Genomic DNA, 19,331 nt, shown 5'->3' on the forward strand with positions numbered 1-19,331 from the left:
GACGCCACCATTGTTTCCTTTTCACAGCCTATAGTCTAATTCTTCTCACCAGAATATCCCAGCTAGGCTCAAACTAGCACAACACATTTTCTTAGTCTTCTGTGCAGGAAGTGATTAACTCCTTCCTCAACACTTTTAGAAAGAATCATTGAGGTAGAAATAGAGAATTTCTTCCTACCATGCTTCAAATCTGTCAAAAAATTACAAAGAAATGAGTAACAGATTAAAATGTGAATTGTAAGGCATCAGTGTAGAATGCTATCAGTGTGTGTTCTAGTTGTTCTTTGAATGTTATGTGAATAGGTAACAGCCTTTCTGTGGTCTACAGGATGTGAAGGAAGTCCTTGCTTTCTGTTACACACCTTCTTAAAGGACTGTCAGTATGCCTTAGATATTGTAATTTGATGTAGCATTTGACACTTTAAATCATAAATTGAAAGATTACTTTTAAGTTGTGACCATCATAATGTTCTAAGGTTACAATGTTAGCTATTGTTTATCTCCTATAAATACACTTTTTTCAAGTTATGTTTTTTATTCTATTAATATCACTGAACAGAAACCAAGTTCCAGGAAAATGTATTTATCTGGATATGGTGTAGAACTTGCAATAAAGAGCACAGAATATAAAGCTGTGGATGATGCACAGGCTAAAGGTATGTGACTTTTGATTATTTGGTTTTGTTTGATGGGAGGTAGTGGCTGTTTGGTTTTGATTTTGTCTTTTTGTTTTGTTATTTATTACCAGAGGTACTATTGAAATGTGTTAGAATCTTCAGTTACAAAGACCAGTGTGTCAAAAGTTACATTTACTTTCTTTCTAGAGAGGGAAGTCTCAGGCATTGCAGTTGAACTGTAATCACAGAATCAACCAGGTTGGAAGAGACCTCCAAGATCAGCCAGTCCAACCTAGCAACCAGCCCTATCCAGTCAACTGGACCATGGCACTAAGTACCTCAGCCAGGCTTACCTCCACCACCTCCCTGGGCAGCCCATTCCAATGCCAATCACTCTCTATGGCAACAACTTCCTCCTAACATCCAACCTATACCTACACCGGCACAACTTGAGATTGTGTCCCCTTGTTCTGTTGCTGGTTGCCTGAGAGAAGAAGCCACCCCCCACCTGGCTACAATGTCCCTTTAGGTAGTTGTAGACAGCAATGAGGTCACCCCTGAGCCTCCTCTTCTCCAGGCTAAACACCCCCAGCTCCCTCAGCCTCTCCTCACAGGGTTTGTGTTCCAGGCCCTTCACCAGCTTTGTTGCCTTTCTCTGGATACATTCCAGCACCTCTTAAAGGCCTTTTCCAGTCTTAGTGATTATATGAACTAAACCGTCAAAATACCATATAAGTAAATAGCTGTGCTTAAGATATAGCTCACTGCTAACTGATTGTTCTTTTCTGTGACTCTTCAAAACATAACCTGTTCTTCAAGATTGCTCAAGCTCTTTTCTTCATTTATGTTATCTATTGACATCTCGAGTATGCTGATTATGGCAGTATCTCCACATTAATGTTTCAGCTGTAAGGGATGTCCTTTTCCTCAATTTACCTGGAAATACTTTCACAGTCTTCTGTTGGAAAGATGTGCTGTATCACAGAATTTGGTACCAGTGTATGTTACTACATGTTGGACTGGATATGATCTTGGAGGTCTCTTCCAACCTGGTTGATTCTATGATTCTATGTTGTTGTGAGACATCTAATGCAGAAAGCAGTAGCTACAACATTCTAACGCAGAGGAATTACATTATGTTGACATTTAGAAGATAAAAAGTTAATTAATGCTCTTTGGTACAACTAAGGTTTAATAGCTTTTGAGTCAGGTTAAAAATAGTTTAATTTCTTTAAGGGAAAGAGGTCAATCTCTGACTTAGAAATGCTAGCTGGAAGTTGAAGTGCTCTGAAGTTATCATGTTTTTCAAGCATAGATTTGTTAGTTGGCTGTAAAGAGATACCTTACCACTTAAACTGAGAAATAACTATTTTGGGAAGTGAAGTATTAAACCACATCATTTTATATTAAAAAATGTAACCATTGGATGAATTTGATTTTTAAAATTAATGTGAATGTCAACAAAGTTTCTGAACTGGTGAGAGGCCTGGAACAGAGCCCTGTGAGGAGAGGCTGAGGGAGCTGGGGGTGTTTAGCCTGCAGAAGAGGAGGTTCGGGGGTGACCTCATTGTTGTCTACAACTGCCTGAAGGGAGGTCGTAGCCAGGTGGGGGTTGGTCTCTTCTGCCAGGGAACCAGCAATAGAACAAGGGGACACAGTCTCAAGTTGTGCTGGGGGAAGGCATAGGCTGGATGTTAGGAGGAAGTTCTTCCCAGAGAGAGTGATTGACATTGGAATGGGCTGCCCAGGGAAGTGGTGAAGTTGCCATCCCTGGAGGTGTTGAAGAAAAGCCTGGCTGAGGTACTTAGTGCCATGGTCTAGTTGATTGGCCAGCTCTGGGTGCTAGGTTGGACTGAATGATCTTGGAGGTCTCTTCCAACCTGGCTGCTTCTGTGATTCTGTGATCTAATTGAAATGACATCTGAGAATGACAACTTTCTGATTGTATGTTTCCATTAACCATTTTGTAACTCAGAAGAATATAATGCATCACTCACTTGGTTTATATCATCTAAATATCCTATGTGTTCAGGAGCAAATGAGACAAAAGAAGAGGAGGAGGAGGAGGAGGAAGAAAGTGATGTCCAAGGATTTCTCTTTGGCAAATTGAAGTGAGTCAATATAAATTATTATTAATTTTTTCCATTGTTCCTGGAACCTGAACCAACTTTATTTTTTTTCATTGAGGTGAGCTTTATGTTGGAAATTACTTTATTTGCCACTGGAGAAAGTTCTGACTATTTTTTGCTGTGTATGTCATGTGTAAGTAGGGATGCAACAGTTGTTTATTCTGTTCATTAAATTCATTGCTTTTCATTTTCTCTTAGAATATAGTAATAAATACAGTAAACTGATTTTAAAGTAAAAAAATTCCTTTAGGCAACTGACACAAAAACTTAGAATGTTATGTTTTCATATTTCTATCTACCGTAATTTGTTGCTGCTACTTCTATTTTCAGATAATTAGAATTGAAGTGTTGGTTTTCCATGTGCAAATAGTAGCACAACAAATCTAAACCTATGAGTTGTAGCTGCATAAGGATACAGGATGATGGGTAGTCATTAATTTCTTAGAGTTAAGGTGTGGTCTCTCTTGAAAGATACTCTCATTATATATCTTAATTTTGAGCTTATGAATGTGTTCTGTTGTAGCAGTCTTTTAGATGAATTTGGATGCTACCATATTGAGAACTTCTATTCCTTTCTTGATTGATTCATTTCATGATTGCAGTCATCAAAAGTGCTTTCCTGTAGTAGATCTGTGCAGTGAATCAAACCCTGTTTTCTCTTTGACAAGAAACTCAATACTATGGGTCTTCTCTAGTGTCATTCTCTCTCTAAAGCAAAAAGTAAACTGGTTTTGTAGATACTCTCACCAAACTGTAAGTCTTCTCAGGAGTTAGGACCTACTAATGCTGTCTAAATTCTTGAGAACCCATCCCCTTTCTGCCTTTTTGCAAGTTAAGAAGTGCATTGAGATAGACGTGCACCCAAATCTGCAGGCTTCCTTCATATTTCACCTACATATTAGAGACCTTCCTCAGCAGGTAATATCAAATACTTACATCATATCTTTGAGCTTTTTTTCGTCTTGGATTGTGATAGGTTTAGCTATACTCAGATTCTTGATGTTGTACTACGCCCTTTGGACATTGTTTCTAGACTAATTGGCTTCTCCTTTTCATACTGAAAACGAATGTTTCAGTAATCTGTAAACTCTCTCAGTTATAGCCACATCAAAGGTTATATTTTTCTCAGCTGTGAAATAATTACTAATGTAAGCAGAAAACTTAGAGATTTTAGAACTACAGTTATTTGTGCAAATTACCATAATTCAATCCCACATGATGATAGATATAAAGAGAAGGTTATCTTTTTTTTTCAGTTGGCTTTGTGTGTTCAATTTTGTGCCTACCTCGCCCACAGAGTAAGTGAAGAATAGAAATGAGGGACCAAGCATCACTAACGTTATCTTGATTGTGGCCCGGGCTAGACCTTATTTGTCAGTTGTCTTTAGTGCACAGCACTGAAGCAGTGGGGAAAAAAATCAATGTACGTTAACAAGAAGGAAATAAACTCAACAATTAAAGAGCTCAAATCTAGTTAGGAGTTTACTACTTCACAGAAGGATTTAAAATAATATAAGCTATGGTTGTCATTTTTAGGTCTAGGTTGCAACTACCCAAAAAATGAATTTTCTCTATGCTTCTCTTTTCAGCTGACTATGCTTTCTTTGAGGAACCTGGACTATACTTTAATTCTAGAATAACAATCTCTATTTGTGTTCTTTTTCTGTAAAGAACAAAATATCATCCAACAGCTAAAAAATTTTAGGAGGGAGAGGATTCCTTGTGAAGCTTTTTCATATCTAGAATAAAATATGAAATATTGTAGAACGTAGTCAATGCTTTGGATGTCTGAGTTTTAACTACTTTTTACTTCTTGTTTAATACTTCTAGTAGAAGAATCTTTAGAAATCTAATAGAGATTGTTTGACATTAGAGGATGTCACAGTATCACAGTATCACCAAGGTTGGAAGAGACCTCACAGATCATCCCTCAAAATCTATTTGCACAATTATATTTTTAAAGGAAAAAAAGGGGAAAAAAGCCAAGCTTTTGGACATCATGGCCTTCTTCAGGTCTGACTGTTGCTTTGTGTGCTTAGCAGCTAGATTTTTGTCAGTGATGTTAGTTTATAAAAGATGTTCTCAACATTGTCTTGCTTGTTATCTTCTGTAAGTGATACAACAAAGCGTACAGCCAGAGTTAATCTATAGCAGAGTGTACAGTTAGGTATAAATTGTGCTAAGGCAAACCAAATCTACAATTACTTGTGTGTTAATACTATTTAATCTTTGAGTCCATTTATTCCATCAAAATGTATTTGGCAGGGTTTGAGACAGATCACTACAGAACATGAAACTCCTTGTGTTTAACTGGTTTTCAGTCTTCAGAATTCACCTCTTCTCACTCTATATATCCTCATATTTCCTTTAAGAATTAACATTTCCAGTTTTGCTTGTTGCTCTGTGTTGCAGAATTAGCTGCTTGCTTGCTTGCTTGCCCACAGGAAACATGGTCGAGGCCCCACATAGATCAGTGTGATCAAAGGCTAATAGCACATGAACTCCAGACAATTCAATGTGAATTATGCCAGAGACCTTTATTGATCAATTGGTTCTCAATAAATACCCTCAGGGTATTTATTAGCATGATTAGTCAAGGACAACCCACTCCATCAGCATAAACCACGCCTTATTTTCTTCCTTAACGAGGTGTCCATTATCTATCCCTTCTGAGATAAGGTAGCCAGCAGCTGGTGGGAACCAAGGTCAGCATCTGCCTGTTACTGTCCTTCTTCACTCCGTTCTCACATCCTTCTTCACTTTGCATTCCCACAGCTCTAAAGGTGCAGTATTAGCTGTGAATAGAGCCATGGATAAGTGCAGATATTGATGGATGTAATTAATTTGCCTTTTAAAAACAAAACAAACCCCAACATGTTTTATTGTAGGCAGATGCATCCTGATCTGAAAAACAACCTGAATGAGTTTAAAAAGCATCTAATTGAAACCTCTGACAACATGGAACCACTGAAGGTTTGGGAGCTACAGGGTATGTATTGCTTTGTTTTCTGAATTAACACAGTACTCTCATTAAGTTTCCTTTGTTATGTTGATACAGCAACATCATGTTAAAAAGCTTCTTTTGAAAACAGACTGTTTTGGAGGGGTTTTGTCTGCATTTGGGGTGAGATGTGAGGCTGGTTTGAAAGGTTTTAAATAATTTAATAATATATACAAAGAGAATTTTCCCCAAACTTAATGTACAGCTGACCCACACAAATTCTTTGGACACGGTTAGTGAAACTATTGTACAGAATGTCTATTTACAGCAGGATGAAGCAATTGGGTAGGGGTTTTGGAAATGTTCTGGTCAGAGAGTCTTGTGGCATAAAGTGCCACGGGTAAAGTCAATGAAATTCTTTAGCTACTCAAATCGAGAGAGTTCAGATACTCACTAATTGGAAGTCTCAGTATCTGCAGTCCAAATATATGTATAGCAAATGGAGGTAGTGGCCCCAGGCTGGGCTGGGAGAGGTGAGCAGAGGAGGTGGCAAGAGGCACTTCGTTTACCTGAATTGCCCTATTTATCAGAGGTGGGCTGTGATTGATGGTCCTTTGGCCACAATATTGTCCAATAAGCATCTGGCAGCAGGCCAAAACACACCAAATAAGGAAGGGTCCATAAGTGTGGTACCCCCAATATGGGAAGAGCATGGGTGGGCCACACGCTAAGCACGTGGGCTCATGCAACTTGTGTACATCCGCCTTATATAACCAGTGCAGGCCAGACTTTATGGCACCAGGGCTTATTGTGCTCCTTTTGTCTGTTTAAAGTGTTTACCTCTGGTTTGAGCAGAAAACACATTCCAGCAGGAAAACATGTCCAGGCAAGCATAGGCATATATATAAGCCTATTTGGGCCTATGTGATCCTCCACTACACAGACACATGGTTCCATTAAATGTCTTTAGAAGAATGTGTTTGTATTTTGGTTTAGTATCGGGTGCTAGCTTGCTTAGTGTCTGCTATATTTATATCATAGAATCAACCAGATTGGAAGAGACCTCGAAGATCATCCAATCCAACCTATCCCTCAGCCCTATCCAGTCAACTAGACCATGGCACTAAGTGCCTCAGCCAGGCTTTGCTTGAAGACCTCCAGGGACGGTGGCTCCACCACCTCCCTGGGCAGCCCATTCCAATGCCAATCACTCTCTCTGGCATGAACTTGCTCCTAACATCCAGCCTATACCTACCCTGGCACAACTTGAGACTGTGTCCCCTTGTTCTATTGGTGGTTGCCTGGGAGAAGATTAACCTGATAGCTTTCATATGATAACATAACGAGGTGGATAGATGATGGCAGAGCAGCAGTTTATCTTGATTTCAGTAAAGCATTTGACACTGTCTCCCACAGCATCCTTATGGCTAAACAGAGACAGTTTGTTTTGAATGTTCAGGTAGTGAGGTGCATTGGGAACTGGTTGAAGGAAAGAAGTCAGAGAGTTGTGGTCAGTGGAACAGAGTCTAGTTGGAGGCCTGTATCTAGTGGTGTCCCTCAGTAGTCAGTACTAGGACCGGTACTAGTTGTCATATTCATCAATGACCTGGATGAGGGCACAGAGTGCACTGTCGGCATTTTTGCTGATGACACCAAACTGAGTGACACACTGGAGGGTTGTGCTGCCATTCATCAAGGCTTACACAGGCTGGAGAGCTGGGCAGGGAGAAATTTAATGGAGGTCAACAAGGGCAAGTGTAGAATTTTGCACCTGGGACAGAACAACTCCAGGTATCAGTATAGGCTGTGGACTGACCTGCTGGAGGCAGCAACTCTGGGGGACTAGTGGATTGCAGGTTGCCTGTGAGCCAGCAATGTGCCCTTGTGCCAAGAAGGCCAATGCCATTCTGGAGCGTATTAGAAGGGCTGTGGCTAGTAGGTTGGGAGAGGTTCTCCTCCCCCTCTGCTCTGCCCTGGTGAAGCTGCTTCTGGAGTACTTTGTCCAGTTCTGGGCCACTCAGTTCAAGAAGGACAGGGTACTGCTTGAAAGAATCCAATGCAGGTGACACAAAGACGATTACAGGAATGGAACGTCTTCCTTACAAAGAGAGACTGAGGGGTCTGTGTCTCTTTAGTTTGGAGAGAAGGAGACTGAAGGGTGACCTAATTAATGTTCATTAATATGTGAAGGGTGAGTGCCAGGAGGATGGAGCCAGGCTCTTCTTGGTGAGGCTCAATGACAGGACAAGGGGCAGTGAGCACAAGTTGAGGCATAGGAAGTTCCATGTAAACACAAGGAAGCATTTTTTTGATGTGAGGCTGACAGAACACTGGAACAGGCTGCCTAGAGTGGGTTGTAGAGTCTCCTTTGGAGATATGCAAGACCCACCTGGATGCTGTCCTGTCTGATTTGTTATAGGTGATCCTGCTCTGTCAGGGCTGTTGGACTAGATGATCTTTCAAGGTCCCTTCCAACCTCTAACATTTAGAGATTCTGTAATACTCAGGGCCTTTTCAGACAGGGGACCTTCACCCTCCTTTTTGTGTGGTGCAGTTACTCTGATACTCTTGGCATGGCTGGGTGCTTTCTGTAGTTAATTCTTAATGACTAATTATAGTGGCTGAGTTAATGGCTCAGCTGCTCTCTGATTTTCTTTAATTAGCTTCCAAGTGAAAATTTAACTAAATTCAACCAAAATTCCTTTGGCTACAGAGCATACTTCTATTTATAAAAGAGCCTAAACACCATTCAAGAGCTGTCTTTCAAGAGCTTTTATGTTTTAGATAAGCAATTAGGTTTACTGTTCATGGTGAAAGATTGTATGAACAGCCTCTCAATCTCTAGTGCTTCATTAGCTTTCAAAGCATACTTTGAGATCTGCTTTAAGCTCAAGATCATCTTTTCCCCAAGGTGCCTTGCAGTGCTCTCTCAGCTGTGCTAGCGTGCCACAAAGGGAGGTCTGTAAGTGACAGTCCCTAAGCAGAGATAACCAGGAAGGTAAAAAGACCTGTCATTTTTCCTCAGTGGGATTTGAATATTCATATTCTAGCTGTTGAGCAGAAAATGGAAATTAATAACAATTTTTGAAGGATTTAAAGTGTATGCCCTAAGTGCACATAAGGCATCACTATCTGTAGTAACAGCAGCAGCAGCAATCGGGTACTGCTTTACCTGATCACACCTTCTGCAGCTGTTGAAATGGATCTGAAATATTCTTTTTGGAAACAGTGATCACTCTCAAGGAAGCTGAGCAGAATTTTTCAGGAGGGCCTGAATTTGGAATTTCAAACTTTTAAATGCCTGTCTTTTCAATCCTATCAACGTTACTTGGCTTTTCAACCCTAATAATGTTACTTCATAATGTTTTGCAATGCATAATCAAACCAAAAAATTTTAATAGAGATTTTATGTAGCACAGTTTTCTGGTTGTAAAGCAGTATTCATGGGAAGTGATATTTCTGGTTTCCTCTTGTGTTGGTTTTTTTCTTCCAGATCTTAGTTTTCAAGCAGCTGCTCGAATTAAGTCTGCTCCTGTTTATGATACCTTAAAGATAATGAAGGACATAGCTCAGAACTTCCCAATAAGAGCCAGGTATGATGCTTAAGCTTGTTTTTTAAAGAGTGCATTTGTTTGCATTTGAATTTAATTACAGTAATACAGCTTTATATCCAAATCCTGCAGGATGGAATCTAGGAAATCTCATTGAGTAGAAAATAATTCCTAGGAAGGCTGATGATTGCTCTCTTGAATCTTTGGTATCTGGATGCAGGAAATACCACGAAGGCATCCTAATCCTTCAGACACTTAGGACTGGATGCCTGGTTCTGAGTTTTACTGGAATGATACTTACCTAGGTGGAAAATTCTGTTAATAGCAGATCTACTCACAGAAGGTAGAGGCAAAATTCTATTAATAAATTTGTTAAGGTATCCACCCACAGCAGTTCTAAACACAGCATTGCTGGCAAGATTGGGACCTAGCTACTGAATGTTAGCTAGGTCTCACTGGGGAGGATCTCACTCTCATGACAAACTACTTAATAAAAGATCAAGATAAATATTAAATAAACTAATAACACTTTCCTCAGTACCAGTATTAAAAGTTTGTAAACTGTTTGTCTTGCAATTGAGAATTGCTTTTCTTTATGTTTAATAAGTTCTTCATGTAATCCTATCAGCAATATTTACTCGAACTACTGAATTAAATATGATGCTAAATAGGATTCTTAACTCAGTGTGCTTTTGTGTTTTACAATTCTTGGCTAATTGTTTCAGTGTTTTCATGTCTGATTTTCTGTTAGAGAGAATCTACACTGTAGTGGAAAAAAATACCTTTGTAACCTGTTATTTCAAGGAAGGAAAACCACTTCAAATACCTGAAACATCCTTATTATGAAATAGTAAGGTACAAGATTACATCTAGTTTAGCAATCAGAAAATGGAGCTTTCCATTACAAGAGTGGAAATGAACATACATAGTGAGGCTCTTCCCAGAGAGAGTGATTTGCCATTGGAATGGGCTGCCCAGGGAGGTGGTGGAGTCACCATCCCTGGAGGTGTTCAAGAAAAGCCTGGCTGAGGCACTTAAGTGCCATGCTCTAGTTGATTGGACAGGGCTGGATGCTAGTTGGCCTGGGTGATCTCAGATGTCTCTTCCAACCTGGTTGATTCTATGATTTTATTTTTTTTAAGGCCAGTTCTGTACTTGAAAGGACAGTAAAAAGTCAGTTTGAAGTATGCTAGGTGTCATTCAATTGTTGATTTTTAAGAGTCATTAAATTTTTATATCCTACTCTGACTCCCGCTGTGTATTTGTCACTTTAGAGCACAATTTGCCTACTCTTCAAACATTTTGTGGGTGAAAGTATAAGAAGATTTTAGAATTATTAAAAGGGAAACTGCAATTCCTGTCCTGTATGATTTATTCTAATGTGCTAATCTAGCATGTTATCATAAATATTTTTAACATGAGAGATTACAAATACTTAAATAATTTCAAGTAGTAGGTCTGCACTGACAGCAAACTCAAATCAAAGGGTCATTGGGTAAAAACAGTGCACAAAATAGATTTCCTTAATAACCTACTAATGCTTAACCTGCTGAGTCAAACCCCCCCACTAGAATAAACAGGAAAAGATACTGCTTAATCACTTCAGATAGATAACTGATTATTATAATAACAGTATTTTTACGTTGTTTAAAATGCCACACAGTTTAGATAGGAAGACAGCCATTTAAAAATCATTCATATTTGGCATTGAAAAGGCTGCATAAAGAGTTTAGAACAATAGCTGTGAAAATCAATACTGTCTGTTCCTTAAAAAATCAGGGATTTCTTTAAGACCATAAAAAGTGAATATACCATTCCTCTGAAAGTTTCGTTCACCTTTTAATTTATACTGTTGTAGTGGTTTGGGTGTTCCCTGCCCCCCCACACTTGGAAATCACCCAGACTAGGCTCAGCCAGCTCTGGAAATGTTGAATGAAGCTTCTATTTCCATCTTAACTCAATATACAAGCAGATATTTACAGTATATACAGTTATAGACAGAAATAGACAAGGTAAAAGGTAATACAGAAACACAACTCCCCTCCCAGGTACCTGAGTCCCCAGGAGGGGCTCCCAACCACCCCTTCACCTTCTCCCTACCCCTCAGCCTTACCCTAGTCCCAAGGAAGAATGAAGGTTCAGACAGGGGATTAGGAAGCAAAGTGGATTAGCCAGAGAAACCGGCAGAGAGGCTAGAGGGAGAAATGCAGCTCCAAGCTCCCTAGCAGAAGTGAGCTATCTATGCTTGGATTCTTGTATCTCTCAGCAAGCCTTTTGAGTGAGGTAGACATCATTCTATTTTCCTTTTCACAGCCTGTAATCTAGTTCTTCTCACCAAAACATGCTAGCTAGCTTCAAACTAGCACAACATTAAAGAAAGAAAGAAACAAAACAAGAGGTAGATTGAGAGTAGTAAAAACCACACAGATATTATTACTTCAGCAACACCTAGCTTAAATTTTGAAACCTAGGTTTAGTAGAGTAACACAGAACAAAATACTTGTTTTGAACATAAAACATTTATGACACTGAATTAGTCTTGTTTATAAGTCTTCAATTTTAGTTTTTTTCGTTTTCAATTAGAGTGCATTGGATATGGCATTAAAGAATGGTCTAGTTGACTGGATAGGGCTGGGGGAATATGTTGGACTGGATGATCTTCGAGGTCTCTTCCAACCTGGTTGATTCTATGATTCTATGAATATATATTTGCATTTTTTAATGTATTTTTTAAAACACAGTGGCTGAGTAATGCCAATATTATATTTTTGCAGATCACTGACCAGAGTGCTGGTAGACAAGAAAATGCGAAGTGAAATAGAAGAAAATCAAAAGGTTTGTTCTTTCTTCAGGTGGACATTTGAGTTACTGGCATATTGCTACCTTTGGAGCTTTTTTTTTATTAGTATAGCAACTTTCCAATGTTTTCTATCAGAGAAAAAGGACTAATTGTTCTAAACATCTTTTACTAAAAAAATAATGTTGAAATAATTCAAGTTTTTCCACTTTCTACTCTTCTTGGTATTTCCCCCCCCCCCCATACCTCTTCTGATTTTACAGAATTAGGAAAGGACAAACAGTTTTCATGGTGTATTATGTTCAGTTGTCAGTTGTGCTGTAAGATCAAAATAGATATTGGCTAATTTTTCTAGAGCTTTGATGCTGAATTTAAGCCTGGTTGTATTGTGGCCAGCACATGCTAGCTTTGAGCTTTGCACACCCAGAATTATGTGTGCAACTTCTGCAAAGTATTTTGATCATCCTCTGTGGTAGGCAGTGGTTTTCTTTTCATCCTTGGCATGCTCCATCTTCTCTGTCTTGTATCACATGACATTTTTTTTGGTGTCATTTTGAGTTGTAGACAGCAATGAGGTCACCCCTGAGCCTTCCCTTCTGCAGGCTAAACATCCCCAGCTCCCTCAGCCTCTCCTCACAGGGCTGTGTTCCAGGCCCCTCACCAGCTTTGTCGCCCTTCTCTGGATGCATTCCAGTATCTCAACACCTGTGACTCTGTGACTGATGTGAGATGTATGATTGCAAGACTTCAGCATCTCTTCTATGAGGAAAGAATGAAAGACTTAGGGCTGGTTAGTCTTAAGAAGACTGAGATGGGTCTTTATAAAGTCTGTAAATATCTGAGGGGTGGGTGTCTGTGATAGTTTGGGTGTTCCCCACCCCTCCCCACTTTGGAAATCACCCAGACTAGACTCAGCTGGCTCTGGAAATTTGAATGAAGCTTATATTTACAGCTTAGCTCAATATACAAGCAGATATTTACAGTATATACAGCTATATACAAAAATAGACAAGGTAAAAGGTAATACAGAAACACAACAGCCCTCCCAGAAACCTGAGTCCCCAGGAGGGGCTCCCAACCACCCTTCCACCTTCTCCCACCCCTCTACCTTACTCCAGACATTGCCTTATGCCCCAAGGAAGAATGGAGGACCAGCCAGGGGGGTTAGGAAGCAAGTGGATTAATCAGAGAGATGGCAGCTGAAGTTAGAGAGAGAAAACACAGCCCAGAGCTCAGGCAGAGAGCGACTCCATTATCTATGTTTGGATTCTTGTTCTTATACATCTCAGCAAGCCTATGAGTGAAGTAGACATCACCTTTGTTTCCTCTTCACAGCCTGTAATCTAGTTCTTCTCACCAAAACATTCTAGCTAGCTTCAAACTAGCACAGTGTCAAGATGAGGGTGCCAGTCTCTTTTTGGTGGTGCCCAAGGAACAGTGGCTGTAACACAGGAGGTTCCACCTCAATATAAGGAGACACGTTTTTGCGGTGAGGGTCATGGAACAGTTTGCTCAGGGAGCTTGTGGAGTCTCCTTCTCTGAAGACTTTCAGAACCTGCCTGTATTTATTCCTGCACAGCCTGCCCTGGGTGATCCTGCTTTGTGGGGGGAGTTGAACTTGATCTCTGGAGATCCCTTTGAACCCCTAACATTCTGTGATTCACTGAATCCACTGTAATCCAAGAAGCCGCTTTGCGTTTGTCAAGTTGATGACATCTGTCTCAGTTCAGAATTTAGATTTTTGTCTTTCAAGCTGAGTGCTTCTAGAACTGGTCATATGCAGTGACAACCATAGCAGTGTCCTTATTCTTGATCTTCAGATCTTGTGTTTTCATATAGTGTTAAGACAAGAAAAGACTGGATGAGGAACTTGGTGCCATGGTCTAGTTGACTGGATAGGGCTGGGTGATAGGTTGGACTGAATGACCTTGGAGGTCTCTTCCAACCTGGGTGATTCTATGATTCTAAGACTGACCAACCACCATAATGAAGGGGATGTATTTCTTATTTATGGCACTCCTCTACTTTTGCAGTATTGCTATGTATCATTTTGCTTTACATCATTTACTTTTACATCCAGGCCTTGCCAAGACTAATATTTGAAGGGAATGTCTTTCCAATTTCTTCCACCTTCCAAAACATTGAAAGCAAACAATCTCCCTTCTTGTACTTGATGCAACATAAAGAGTTTGTCATAGAATCATAGAATCAACCAGGTTGTCATCTCCTTTGTAGCAAAGATTTCGCATGAGTGTGTTGGAACTCTCCAGCATCCTAAATTAGTGTAAGGCTCTTGAGTATTTTGTGCCCCAGTAGTGGCAACCTCAAGTGTTAATGTCCCTGAAAACAACTCTGGAAACAATTGCATAGGGCTTTACTTGTCTTTAGGTGATTGCATGTGGGACTGGTGTATTGACAATGTGTCTCCCATATTCTAGCAGTTCACTTTCCTGAGCTCTTCAGCTGTCTTGAGTCCAGAGGGCATGCTTGATTCTTGAGTTTTCACAGAGATGTTAGGATGGACTCAACCATTTTACAGGCCTCTTGTTTCTTTCATTAGTGAGAGCTGTCATAGTTTTTGCTCAAGGAAGCAAATCAGTATCTGCACCCTATGTCACTGCTTTTTGTGTACAGTTGATAGATGGATTTTCCTTTGTTGTTAGAGTTACAGTCTGGATGAAGCAAAATGATTATAGTTTTTCCAGAGCACGATGTTGTCAAGACATTTCTTCTTTCTTCATGAAGTCAGAGAATCACAGAATCAACCAGGTTGGAAGAGACCTCCAAGATCATCCAGTCCAACCTAGCACCCAGCCCTAGCCACTCAACCAGACCATGGCACTAAGTGCGACTGGAGAAAGAGACACTGTAAAGACTTCATCTCTTCTTTCTTGATGAAGTCTTTACAATGTCTGTTTATGCAGTTGCAGCTCTGTTAATACAAAAAAAAAGAAAAACTGCTTAATCAAAACCTACTCCAGAATGGGGAGGTGGGTGGAGTGTGTGGGAATGTAAGATCAGGAATTAAAATGGCTATTATTACTAAATATAAGGATTAGGAAATTTAAGATTTGGTTTGAAAATAGCAATATCTGCATTTAGATGTATTTATATTGGTACCTATGCTCCTGTTGTAGTGATGTAGTCAATGGACATCAGAAGTAGTTTAACTCACTCAGTGATTGTTTTGTGAGACATGGCTGAGTTGCCTAAACATGGATTTCTGACATCCTGTGATATACTCTGGGCTGTCCAAGCTAGCCTCACAGCCACAGGTCTGGTGAGTGACTGCTAGGACATGTATTCCTTTCTGATTGACCTACACTTTCCAGTCCAAGAGTTCTTACCTTGCAGTCTTAAATTGGATATCAGCTGGATTGCTCCTATGAGTCCTTAGACTTTGTAAATACATTAAATGCAAAAGGAACTTGGACACTTACTACACTATTTTGTTCTACTTCCTAACTGAGTTTACAGGCCCTTTAGTTGAAGACTAAAATGTGTTGAATGAAAGTAGGGAAACTTGCTGAATACTGCTGCTAGAGCACAGTAAAGTAGCATGTGCATTCTTGAGTTGCAGTACATCCATCTAGCAGCAGGAAAGATACAATCTCACACTGTGTTTAACTGGATGATTCCTTCTCAAGATAATGAAAGCTGAATAGGAAATAGAGCAGGAAGAAATAAAGGTATTAAAAGTTGATAGGAATGTGATGATTTAGGTATAATGAATTGATACCTGACTAAGAGATTGTCCTAATTTTGACTGGGATAGAGTCATTTTTCTTCTTAGTGGCTGGTACAGTGCTGTGTTCTGGATGTAGTATGAGAGTAATATTGGTAACACACTAACAATTTAGTTGCTGCTGTGTAGCACTTAGGGAATTTTCAGTTTCCTGTGCCTGGCCAGTAAGGAGATGCACCAGAAGCTTGCGGGGAGCACAGCAGGGACAGCTGACTGAAACTAAGCAAAGGGATGTTCCATACCATAGGACATTGTGTGGTCCTGCTCTGGCAGGGAGGTTGGACTAGATCTCCTTGGGTCCCTTCCAACCCCTAATATCCTGTGATCCTACTCACATCATGGTCACTGTGTAAGCTGGGGGGAGTTGGCTGGGAGGGCCAGATACTGCTCCGGAACTGTCTGCAGCAGTCAGTGGGTGGTGAGTAATTGCATTGGGCATCACCTGTCTTTTTTTTTTAATTATCTTTTCTTGCTCTGTTTTGTGGTGGGGTAGATGTTTGGGATTTGTTTGGGTTCATTTCAATTATTAAACTGTTCTTACCTCACTCCATGAGTTTTACTTGCTTTTTCTTGATTCTCCTCCCCATCCCACTGAGGTGCACAGTGAGCAAACAGTCATTGTGGTGCTTAGTTGCTAGCTGGGATGAAATCATGACAGAAATAGGCAAAAGCCTGCTATGGGTTAAAAAAAAAATCTCATTAAATACAACTCAACTTCAGTGCAGTAATTTGATGACAGTTAAGAAGAAAATACTATGTGAGTAGTGTCAGGGTTAAATTCTGATCTTGGATTCCTAAATACTCCTTTGAGCCAAGTTATTATGGCAAATGGATGGTCTTACCAACAAGTAAATGCCTAGCATCAAAATTAATTAGTCTAAGTTCTGATTCAGCTCAGTTCTTAGGGCTCTATTGAAGGATTTGAAAAACTTCTAGACTCCCATCTCAGTACTCAGTGACTGATTTTTGTTTTTTCATCGTTCTTGCATTAATTTTTGTTAGTGTTGAGATTTTTGTGACCTGCACCAGCCAGTTGCAGTCTTTCTCATTATCTGTGTTTACATGAGTATCTGGGCTTATAGGAATGACCAGTAAGCTTTCAGGTGTGGTAAGAAATCTCTTATCCTAAGTGCTGATTTCAGACCTTCAAAAAGAGGACCTGTTCTAGCTGTTACACAAGAACCATGAAAGGTTCTGGTAAGGTGTCTAAGACTGTAAATCTCTCTATATTTCTTCTTCTCTTCTTGAGTCCAGTAATATTAAAGGCAGTTTTCTGCAGTCAAGTACTCTGTGGCACAGTGCTGCTATTAAAACCATAATCCAAGTCGATTGCTATTGGGCCAGAGTAATTCAAAGCAACAGCTAGGTATAAAGAAGACAGAAGTTCATCCTATTCTATACCAAGTTTTTGGAGATATCACAAAACTTTTCTGTGATTCTATAAGATTGAGAATAAAAGGAAGTGTATAATTACAAAAGTAATTAAGTTATCTTTCTTTCCTTGTCTGACTGTGGGAAACTTACTGCCATGCATTTATGATCCTTATTTTTGAAACTCAGGAAGCTGGTAGAATGTAGGCTCAAGATGAGCCAGCAGTGTGCCCAGGTGGCCAAGAGCATCAATGGCATCCTGGCCTGGATCAGGAACAGTGTGGCCAGTAGGACAAGGGAGGTTATTCTGCCCCTGTACTCTGCACTGGTCAGGCCACACCTTGAGTCCTGTGTCCAGTTCTGGGCCCCTCAATTCAAGAGGGATGTTGAGATACTGGAACATGTCCAGAGAAGGGTGACAAAGCTGGAACACAGCCCTGTGAAGAGAGGCTGAGGGAGCTGGGGTTGTTTAGCCAGGTGAAGAGGAGGCTCAGAGGTGCCCTCATTGCTGTCTACAGCTACCTGAAGGGAGGCTTTCTCTTCATCTGTTGGGAACTAAGAGGTTGTTTGCGGTGGAGGAATTTTTAGCTGTTTTCACGTGTATTTGTGCATTGAAAGTACAAATAAAAGTGTGTTGACAATATTTTTATCAACAGCACTCAGTTAAAAGGATAAATTACGTGGATGTGATGGCTTGGGTGTTACCTACCGTCCCACTCTTATGAAATCACTCAGACTACACTCAGCCAAGCTGGGAATTAGAATGAAGCTTTATATTAGCACAATATACAAGCAGGTATTTACAATATATACTGTAGTATACAAATTAAAAAGTAATACAGAAACACAACAGTCCTCCCAGAAACCAGAGTCCCCAGGAGGGGCTTTCAACCACCGCTTCCAGCTCTCTTCCATCCCTCTACCTTATTGCAGACTTTGCCTTACGTTCAAAGTGAGTTTGGAGGATTGGCCAGGGGAGTTAGGAAGTAGACAGATTAGTCACACGAACAGCGGGTTAGGGAGAGAAGTGCATGCAGCCAGAGACAGAGAGCAACTCTGTTATCTGTGTTTGTGTTCTTGTTTTTATACATCTCAGCAATCCTAGGAGTAAAGTAGACATCACCATTGCTTCCTTTTCACAGCCTATCATCTATTTCTTCTCACCAGAATATTCCTGTTATCTTCAAACTAGCACGGTGGAAGAGATTTGATGTGTCTGTTCTTCAGAATTAAATAGTTTTACTTACATATATCAATGTATGTGTTTTAGTGTTGACATAGACCTAAATATGTTAGCAGTGTTTTTTACCTTTATAGCATTTACATAAAACACTTGGAATCCAACCTGGAGAAGCACGTTTATTTCTAAATGGCCTTCAGATTGACCTGGATTTCCATGATCCTTTTAGGTAAGACAGGACATTTTGTTTGAAGATTAATACTAAAGCTAGAGAAGTTGTGCTCATGGTAATGAATAACCTCATCTGTTACATTTTGGAGTGCTCCAGTAGAGGGAATACTGGTTTACAGCATCTTTGCTTTGAATATGAACATTACAGAAGTAGTTTTAAACAGCTTATCCTCTTGGCATGTGTTTTCTCATTTGCTGACGATTTTGTAACTCACCATGTAAAATTAATTTGGAAATGGAAGGAATCCAACATGTTTGTATACAAAGGGGTGAAGAGCACTTGATAAGAAGCAAATGAAATGCTTTCATGTCCCTGTCTCCTCAAAGTTACAGGAAGTGTGCAGGCATTAAATTCAAATGCATAACACTTCAGGTTTATTTTTTTACTTGCTTGTGGGTGTCTGTCCACCTTTTAAGGCTAAGTTCTGTTAATGCAGAGCTTAAAGCATTTTGCTGTAAGAAATCTTTTTCTAATGTGTGTCATTAATTTTTTTTTTTTGGATGTGACTTGGCTTTCTTATGCTCACAGGCATAAGCTAAACATTCCTCCCTTGCGTTCTTCTGTATGTTGCCAACAGCAGGACAGACATGACTACTTCAAAATCATCTTTGGAGGCCTGCATCTTTTAGTAGACAGAGTGATGCTAAGGCTGGGTTGGGGTTTTATTTAACATTTCTATAATGTGACAGAGTCTACAATTTTTTGTGTCCATTTTTAGCTCAAAATGTCTTCTTTTCTCCTCTGTGGAGACTCATCAACTCTCTTGGG

At 39.9% G+C, this 19,331-nt stretch overlaps 1 protein-coding gene across 3 annotated transcripts in view; it reads left to right on the forward strand.

Moving 5' to 3' along the window:
* Positions 1 to 19,331, forward strand: part of UGGT2 (UDP-glucose glycoprotein glucosyltransferase 2) — a 96,617-nt gene that overhangs the window by 19,423 nt on the left and 57,863 nt on the right. For all 3 annotated transcript variants that reach the window (XM_064143879.1, XM_064143881.1, XM_064143880.1), the window contains 6 exons: positions 560 to 656; positions 2,650 to 2,728; positions 5,635 to 5,735; positions 9,181 to 9,280; positions 12,013 to 12,073; positions 18,469 to 18,560. In XM_064143879.1, the coding sequence (XP_063999949.1) occupies positions 560 to 656; positions 2,650 to 2,728; positions 5,635 to 5,735; positions 9,181 to 9,280; positions 12,013 to 12,073; positions 18,469 to 18,560 (530 nt within the window). The remainder of the gene's footprint in view (positions 1 to 559; positions 657 to 2,649; positions 2,729 to 5,634; positions 5,736 to 9,180; positions 9,281 to 12,012; positions 12,074 to 18,468; positions 18,561 to 19,331) is intronic.

This window comes from Pogoniulus pusillus, chromosome 5 (genome assembly GCF_015220805.1).
Source record: "Pogoniulus pusillus isolate bPogPus1 chromosome 5, bPogPus1.pri, whole genome shotgun sequence".
Classification (NCBI taxonomy): domain Eukaryota; kingdom Metazoa; phylum Chordata; class Aves; order Piciformes; family Lybiidae; genus Pogoniulus; species Pogoniulus pusillus.